The sequence below is a fragment of the Furipterus horrens genome, unplaced genomic scaffold (assembly GCF_987537825.1).
Source record: "Furipterus horrens unplaced genomic scaffold, mFurHor1.1.pri manual_scaffold_4, whole genome shotgun sequence".
In the NCBI taxonomy this organism is placed as follows: domain Eukaryota; kingdom Metazoa; phylum Chordata; class Mammalia; order Chiroptera; family Furipteridae; genus Furipterus; species Furipterus horrens.
The window spans coordinates 11,334,806-11,343,792 of NW_028327174.1; the positions used below are offsets into that span (position 1 = coordinate 11,334,806).

At 43.2% G+C, this 8,987-nt stretch overlaps 1 protein-coding gene across 1 annotated transcript in view; it reads left to right on the plus strand.

Moving 5' to 3' along the window:
• Window positions 1-8,070, plus strand: part of BPIFC (BPI fold containing family C) — a 36,790-nt gene extending 28,720 nt beyond the window's left edge. Inside the window, exons 13-16 of the mRNA XM_090272554.1 lie at window positions 4,454-4,496; window positions 6,089-6,152; window positions 6,877-6,953; window positions 7,468-8,070. Of these exons, the coding sequence (XP_090128680.1) occupies window positions 4,454-4,496; window positions 6,089-6,152; window positions 6,877-6,953; window positions 7,468-7,590 (307 nt within the window). The 3' untranslated portion in view covers window positions 7,591-8,070. The remainder of the gene's footprint in view (window positions 1-4,453; window positions 4,497-6,088; window positions 6,153-6,876; window positions 6,954-7,467) is intronic.
• Window positions 8,071-8,987: the final 917 nt, after the last annotated feature.

Genomic DNA, 8,987 nt, shown 5'->3' on the forward strand with positions numbered 1-8,987 from the left:
CAGTTGCAAAATGACAGTTATAAAGTAGCAACAAAAATAATTTTATAGTTGGGGGTCACCACAACATGAGGAACTGTATTAAAGGGTCGTGGCATTAGGAAGGTTGAGAACCACTGCTCTAGAGTCAGGCGTCTGTGAGTGTGAATTGTGCCTCAGTCATTTGGAGCTGTGGGACTCTGAGTAAGTTGATTAGCCTCTCTAAGTATCAGTTTCCTCATCAGCAAAACAGAGCACCTCTCCATAGAGCTGTAGTGTGGGTAGATGAGATCATGTGTGAGAAGCATGATACCCAGCACAGAATCAGTGCTCAAGAAAGATCTGTTACTTCTGGTCGTAGTATTTCATTCTCTTTCCCCATTCTAAGATCAAAGTTTGACCAAGTAAGAGAGAGAAATTGGTCCCAAGAGACATAAAAAGCCAAGATGGTCTTAAAGGCTGTGGAGCTGGCACTCAAAGTCATAAACCAGATTCTTATTGCTCTATCTACAGTAGAGAATTTTGTTCCAAACACAGTGCTATACAGAGTTAATCCCAGTGCAGGCTGGCCCACGTAGTAGACACTTTGAAATTCAGAGGCCAAATTAAATGACACTTTCCCTTATTTGGCCCTCATCCAGATGATGTAATTCTAATTCTCTTTTCTTAATCCCAAGAAAAGCTTGAAGCAATCACATGTGCATTATTATTGACATTTAGAACTTCAGATCATTCTTTTTTTTGACATTGCCATGATTGAGGCTTGGGGTGCTCCCAAGCTGCACCCCACCCCACTTCTGTCAATGCACATACACACAGGCCCGGCAGCCCCGCCCATGCAACACTGTCAGAAAATGCAAATATCGCTGACTACACACAGATAGGATCAACACCTTACTCCACTCCTCACAGCTTGGGTGGATAAACATTTCCCCAGGTGAGCCATCTGGAGAGAAACCCAGAAAGGAAAACAGGTCTGGGAAGAATGGATTCGGTTTCTGTTGGAATTGTGCTTTGGACAGGTCAGCAGAGCTCAGACTTGGCACCTGGACTGACCTCTAGCTCCACCCTTCCTCTGAGCCACTGTGGAAGCCAGAACAGAGAAATACCACAGCAGGAGGCCCCGTGGGAGGAGGAAACTCCGGGCGACTTCTTCCCTCTCTCCGACTCTTCCGGGGAATTTCCAGGCTGTAGAAGGCAATGAGTTGAAAACATTGGGGAACTCTTCCTCATCAAGAGGATCCTTTTAACACCGGAATAGGCTCAACAGATTCCCCCCCTCAAAACCTTTTATTGTTAGATTAAATCCATAGCCTGCGGTTTTCAAGCTCCTTGCTTACTGGTTCTACCTTTCAATCCAGCCAGCCTTACTTCCCATAGCTCCCTAAAATGAACACACTGGCTTGCCCTCAAAGTGACCTCAATTCCAATGAACATTCCCCCACCCATCTCCTTTATCTGCTCACTTGTCCATATATCCACTCAATGAGATTTTATTAAGCACCTATTACGTGCTCTGCACTGTTCTTGATACAGAGAACAATGGTCTCTACCTCACCACAGCCTGGTGAGAGAAACACTCAGAGTAATAGGCAATTACAATACTGGGTGCTAAGGAGCCTGATAGTGGACAGAGTGCTTCTCTCAAATGGCATTTCATTTTACCCCCACCTCTCTGTCTCTCTCTCTCTCTGTCTCTCTCTCTGTCTCTCTCTCTCTCTCTCTCTCTCTCTCTCACACACACACACACACCACTGCCTTTTTACCTTTTCACGCCTCAGAATTCCTGCAGCAAGGCAGTGTGGTGTAAACTCACAAAAGAGCACCTGGATACGCGCGGCTTTGCGTTGTTCTCTAATTGCTTCTTGCCCACACAGCTTCTCTCCATCCCTCATATACATATAAAATTCTGCACGTCGCATAGCACACGACTGAGCCTAGAAGGAGCACCCGCAAAACCTCCTGGCCTACCAATTTCTCCTTCATACCGCTGCCCGAGTGATCTTTACAAAACACAGATATGATCTTCCTTCTTAGAAACCTTCCGTAGATTCCTTGCTCTTGGGATACACATCAGCGTTCTAACACGGCCTGAGAAGCCCAGCCTGGTCAGCACAGTCTGTTCCTCCCGCATCGCCTTGCTGTGCTCTCTCCCAGCCTCTCAGTTCCCTGCTCGGGGCTTGTGCAGCCTCTGCCCAGACGCCTTCCCTCCTCCTCCTCTATTTTGCCATTTGAACCATGCTTACCCTTCATAAGTTAGCTCAAGGACGTCTTTCCCTGTCTTGGAAAACTTCCTATACCCACCAGCTAAGGTCAGGTTCCTTTCTCATTTGCCTCCATGGATGTATTTCTTTCATTAGAGCATTTATCTCAATCTACAATTCAGCCTTCATCAGTGGGGTTGTTTGATTGACATCTGCTACCCCACAAGGCTGTAAGCCTCATGAGAGCAGTGGTTGTGTGTGGTTTTGCTCACAATTGTATCTGCAGCACCTGTCCCAGGGTTGACATGTATGGGTATTCAATATGTCTGCTGGACGAATCAATGAATGAATGGACACTACGTGTCTAAATGTTGCATGCTCTGTACTCAATCTGGGAATACAAAGTTAAGACTAAATCTCTATCCTCAAGGAGTTCACAATCAGAGGGAAGAGAGATAAACAATTACTATGGAATATTGAGTGCGGGATTGATTTTCAGTGTCTGCTATGGCCACAGGGTTGGAAGATTGGTATTGTGAGTGCCTGTGCTTTGGTCCACTTGACCTTCATTATGTCATATTTGCTCTAGTGACCCAGACCCTAAAGGGCCTTTTGCCATGTTTAAGAGTTTGCACTTTAGTGCTGGTTTTTTCTTTCTTATTTTTTTTTAATTATTTGTTTGTTTATTTATTTTTAGAGAGAGGGGAAAGGAGAAGCAGAGGGAGAGAAACATCACTGTGTGGTTGCCTCTCACTTGCGCCCCCAACTGGGGACCTGACATGCAACCTAGTCATGTGCCCTGACTGGGGATCGAACCAGCGACACTTGGCTCGCAGGCCAACGTAGCTCTGGTTTTCAATCAGGATGATAAATCCTCTCCAAAACTTTTAAAATAGGCAATACTTCTGTATATCTTTAAGGCAGAGCTATGTGAGCTCCATTTCTCCCCCAAGGACTCTGTGGTTCTGTCTTAAAAATTAGTTTCTAGTGTCAAGGCTTTAAGTAGCAGGTTAGCGGCCCGTAGAGCATGAAAGGTGGAAGCACTGAACTCAGTCGCCACCTAGTGGTCCGAGCTGCCCTTGCATGTTTTTCAGAACAGTTTACTCCTTGCTCCAGGTTTCTCTGCAGTTAGGGAGACCTGTCCATTAGTAAACTCATCTGGTGAGTATGCCCAGAGAGCAAGGAGAGAGAGAGAAGTAACATGGCCTTTGGAGGAAAGGGTAGTCGATTCGTGGGAAACCCCATACTACCTCACTCTTAGCAGGTGGCCCTGACGTGGCCAATCATGGCTAGGGGTTGTGAAGGAAAAAGAAAAGAAAACTCACAAGTGTGTTCCACCTTTACGTGGGCTGAATCTATAACCTGAACTTCCTTGTCCATGATGAGAGGCGGTGTGACCAGCGGGAGGCACCCCCCTCACGTTTCCCCAGCGGTGCCTTTAACAACCACACAGCATCGCCTTGGATGCCAAACAGCTATCACAGTGATTGCTATGCGTTATGCTGAGCAGATAAGAAGTTATATCGGTGATACAACCTTCTAAGAGCTGTGACCTCAACTGAGCATAGAGTCTAGAGTCAAACAGAGTGAGAATTGTCATCCGGATCCATCAGTTGCTAACTCAGTGACTTGGGTCATTTCATTCTCTTCCCTGATCATCAGTTTCCTCGTCTGAAAAGGCGGCAACACAACAATAATTGCATCTATCACAGAGTTTTTATGAAGATTAAATTTTAAAGTGTTTATAAATCACCCAAACTGAGACATGTCATACAGCGTCATTGCTATCATCAGCATCATTGTCATGTTTACTAATAAGGAGCCAGCCTGGATTGGAGAAGTTATGAGACTGAGTTCCAAGCAAGGAGACCTGCAAATGTTCTCCCGATTGAGTACTTCCCAGGCCTAACCCTGCTGAGCTTCAGAGATCACATGAGACCGGGCACTTCACAGTGGATGACTGTAGACTAAAAAGTAGTTTGTGAAGATTGCTCTGCCATTGCAAGTTTCTAACAGGAAATGCAACAGAGAAAGTGCACTTGGGGAACCCAGTCCTTCTGTTATTCCTGCTCTGCTTCTTAAGCAACAAATACAGAGGGAAAGATGTAAAAGAACATAAAGTCCTTACAAGATGGAGTGTTTTTTTAAATAGCAGCTTCTTGAGCTAAAAAGAAAAAAATTCCCTAGCCCTTTTGTTTCTTTCTACCGAAATGGTTGTTTTAAAATATTCCTCCTTTAACCTTTGCCTGTTGGTTTTGTTGTTTCGTTCCCAGGTTCCGCCTCTCTTTGCCAGAGTCCAGTCGCAACAATATCGAGGTAGGGATCGGGGCTCTCAGAGTTCCTTGCCTGGGGAGAATGAGGATTTTCCTGTGTAGTAGCTGGGTGATTGTTTTCTATACTGCTGAGTAGTACCTGTTTTTCCCATAAGCGTAGGTTTTAACTTTAAAATTATTTATGTAGCTACTGGTCCACCAAGCCCATTAACTATTAAACAAGATAGGAACGCTCCAATTCACTTTTATCTGTTCAAAACGACTTTAAAAAGAACTCAAAAGACTGTTAAGACATTGTATAATGTTTGGGAAAAAAGATATTTTCTAGGAGATTTCGGGGTTTTTTTTTTTTTTTCTGTCTTAGATTAAACAATCCTCTACAATTAAGTTTAAGAGCCAGATTCACAAAGGATGAAGCTCTATGTCAATTATTAGGCCATGATCAAGTTTGCTCTTTGAAGGCTTTCTAGCCACCTCCTAAAATTAGGTCAAGGCTGCTTGTATGGAGATACCTTTTGGGTATCAACGTGCGACTTGGTACCCCAGCCCCAAGCTTCAGGATCAGCCAGATCACTAACTGGCGTCCAACCCTCATGGTGCCTGCATTCTAGAGCAGTGGTTCTCAGGCAGGGTCACTGTGGATTAGCTCCTCTGTGTCATAGCCATGAGGTCGATGACAGACTATAGTCAATGAGAATGCATAGCTGACTGTCCCATAAATAATATTTCCTGAGCCCAGAGGAGTCAAAATGAGTCCAGGTTTTCTGGGACGACCCAGACAAACTCCTCAGTATCAACAACAAAGTGTACTAATCATGACATTTCTGAAAAAATGACAATGCTATATACTGGGCATAACATTAATTTGTATAATCCTAACAGCACCCTGTGAGATTAGTAGTGTTATCTTCACTTGACAGTGAGGAGCTTGAGGCACAGGGAGGTTAAGGAACTTTACCAACATCACACAGTAAAGTGTTAAAAACAAGAGGTAAACCTAGGAAGTCTGCTTCAGAGTCACCCTTGCTAAGTTGCAAAGAGGTCCTTATTACTGCTAAGCCTAGAGGATGATCAAAAAATATTGATTGAATGAATTCATGTTCATCATAGTGCATTTATTTTTAATACCCAAATCTTCCCAGGAATGAACACTTTGCTAAGATTGTACAACTATCATAATTTATGAAAGATAAAATTGGGCATTCTGGTGACGCCACTAACTACAGAGCATAACATCATACAAGGGAACTGCTGTGGCTGGGCTTCCCAGTAAATTAAGGGAAGACTACTAATCAGGATATGTATTCGTTGTTCCAGATCATACTTGGTAGTATCTAAGCTGCCGTGTTTTCTGCCACCACGTGGTCCCTCTGCATTTGCTGTCACCATGATCCAGGGTAGAGGGGAGTAGAAATGTCTGCCCTGAAAGAAGAAAAAAGATTGGGAAACTCTGTAATATGGTTTCCCACGAAATAGCTCTCACTGTCTAAAAGCTAGAATTTGTAGCCGTACGGGGAGATTCCAATTATAGCTCTCTATCCTGGTAAGGTGTGGGAAAGTGCAGGTGCAAACCAGGCATGGTACTTTAAAAATGCCTTGATTAGACAACTGATTTGGTTTCCCCTTTCATTTTAGGTTTTGAGATTTGAAAATATTCTTTCCTCCATTCTCCACTTTGGCATGCTCCCACTGGCCAACGGTAAGAGGTCCTTGGGGAACAATGTGACTGGCATTGGCTAAATGTTGGGGATTCTTTGGGACTTTCTGCCCCAAAGCTTGTACTTCTAGAGTGTTATTATAAATCCAGGCTAGTGCCAGAATTTGCTAAGTTTGTAGCATCAACGATACAGTTGCAAAATTAGTTATTCTAGGTTCAAGCCTTGATAGCAACTCCATTTGAAGACTCAGCAAGAAAGGCTATTTCTGGTTGAGTTAAAAAGATTGAAACCATTCTCCTTATGCAGTGAAGAGCCGGAAATGACATTACTCTCACTAGCGGTTGGTGTCTCTGTGGTTCTTATGCAAAGACCACCATCTGGATAGACAGCGTTTTAATGAAATGACAACCTTTCACACACAGCAGCATCCTGAGTTTGGCTTAATTAAAATATGCTTTGTATTATAGACCAAAATGTTCTCAGGACCCACTAAGTAAGTTATTTTCAAAATATAAAGTGGTCAAGGTGCCAACATTTTTCTGCCATCCAAAGGCACATAATTGCAGGTGCATTTTTATTAAACATGGATTAATTAACCATTCATCCAGGGAAATGCTCGGGATAGATCGGAGAAAATGAAAACGCAGAACAAAGGAGAATGAGAAGATAAACTGTTTAAAAGCTGCTTGTTAATCTCTTACTAAAAACCTTGCCCAAACTTTATGTCCCATGCCCAATTATTTTACATCTTGTTTTATATTTTAGCAAAATTGCAGCAAGGATTTCCTCTGCCCAACCCACACAAAATCTCATTAGTCAATTCAGATATTGAAGTTCTTGAGGTAAGAATGTGAATATTCTCTTAACTGTCCCATTTCCTTTTCATAGTAGAATAAGCCTCTTTCTGTTTGCTTACTTCCTGTTTTAGTTTGTTCTGCTTTGCTTTTTCCCAGCCCAGGGAATTTTGTAAACAAAATGTTTGGTTCTTACAGCTTACAATTAACCATGAAAAGTATTTAAACTTGAGTTTTAAAATCAGACCAGGTCCAATTTCCCTTTGCACCCAAATTTATTCACATCACAGAACAAGGTGTACTGCATTATGCTTCATTTTCTTTATTTCACAAGACAACCGGTAAGGCTGGCATTATTAGTCACATTTTATGGATGAGGAAAGTAAGGTTCAGAGATGTCAAGCTGGCAAAAGGCATGACCAGGAGACAGGGGAGGAGAGGATGTGACACGGCAGGACCTGGTCAAGAAACCATCTGTCCCTCAGCCCTCAGGAAAACCCAGGTATCCTACGGCTGCAGGTGCCCAGAGTTTAACCTTATCTTCACTGTTGATCTTTTTCAGCATTTCCTGTTGATTTCGACTGACCTGAAGTATGAAACGCCCTTAAAACAGCAATCGAGTTTCTTTGGTTGGGAAGGTCTGAACCTGATAAGCGGACAGTGGAGTGGGAAATCAGTCCCCTGATTGCCTGATTGGAGTCCGCTCCAGGGAGTAAACGGCCCTAATCCCACCTACTGTAAACCCAGAGGGAGAAGACAGTGCATGCTGGAGTTTTCAAGTTCTTGTCAAGTGCTTAGGCTGAAAGTTTTCTTTCTCAAGTCCTCAGAGACAGGGGGAGGCAAACTGGGGTTCAACAGTGAAATCAGGATATGTGCGTCTCCTTATATGTGAAGGGATGGACCTTCAAATGTGTGTTCGTGTTTCAGTGCGTATTGTATGTTCCTGTGTCTGTAAGATTCTGTGGCCAAGAGCGAGGCATGCCCTTCTGATGAGGTGCGTGAGGAACTCTTAAGCACAGGTTTGAATTAGTGTTGTCAGTGGAGAGCCCTTCAGCTCTTCCAGCTCTCTAGGGTTCTCCGCTCCCTGCCTGTTGTTGGATTTTGTGTTTTATATGTACTACTACTGCCCCTGTATTTAATTAAAATTGTTTTCTATCAGTGTCAACCTTGTCTTTTTATTTGCAAAATGTGCTGCCCCAGATTTTTTTAAATAAAAAGCAAAGAGGGAAGAGTGTCTTTAACATTGATGAAAACTGAGGTTGTACAGATTTCAAGGCTTGATTTTTGCCTCTTAGATGTTTCCAGTGAGAAACAAGGTGGTCACAGGAAACTCTGGCAGTTGTATCATTTCTGTAACTTTTGGGATGTTTTCCCACCTAAATTAAATGAAGTGGCCGTGCTGAGTAGTAACCCTAGAGAATTTACAGTTGGTGATGATATTAATGGTGCAGAGCATGTAATCAATGAGGGGGAATTGGAGCAAAAGAGGAGGAAGGGAAAGTGGTATGGATGATGTAAGAAATAAATAGAAACCACAAACTTTGGTTTTGTGTTGTTTACCGTCTAGCAGGGGAATGGGAGAGAGCATTGATTGGGGTGCTGACCAAGCGCCAGACCCTGTGCTGGCTACTTCACAAATGCCGGTTCATTTAATCCTCGCAGCCTCTCTACGAAGAACTATGATCCCATTTTATAGATGAGTAAACAAAGGTTAAGAGAGATTAAGCACACAAAGCCGGTAAATGGCAGAGGTAGAAACTGAATCCAAGGCTTTCTGATTCTAAAGTAGGTGTTCTTCTAGAGAGACAGGGCTAGAAACTGAAATCACTTAAAGCTCTTACTACGTGGAACAAGAGACATTGCGTATAAAAGCATGATCCTAGAGTACTTGGCCGCCAAAGAAGGCTAGACTGGAAAGCCTTGGCTATCCCCAGGGACTGGCATTGACTCATTTTGGAGCACACATCTGGCCCTAACAGCTGTCCCCATAAGTGTTTGTTAGAATAAATGATAAACTGTCATGTGTCATTCTTTGGGATTCTCTTTAACGACGTCAAAGTTATTCAAAGTATATCCATAAAT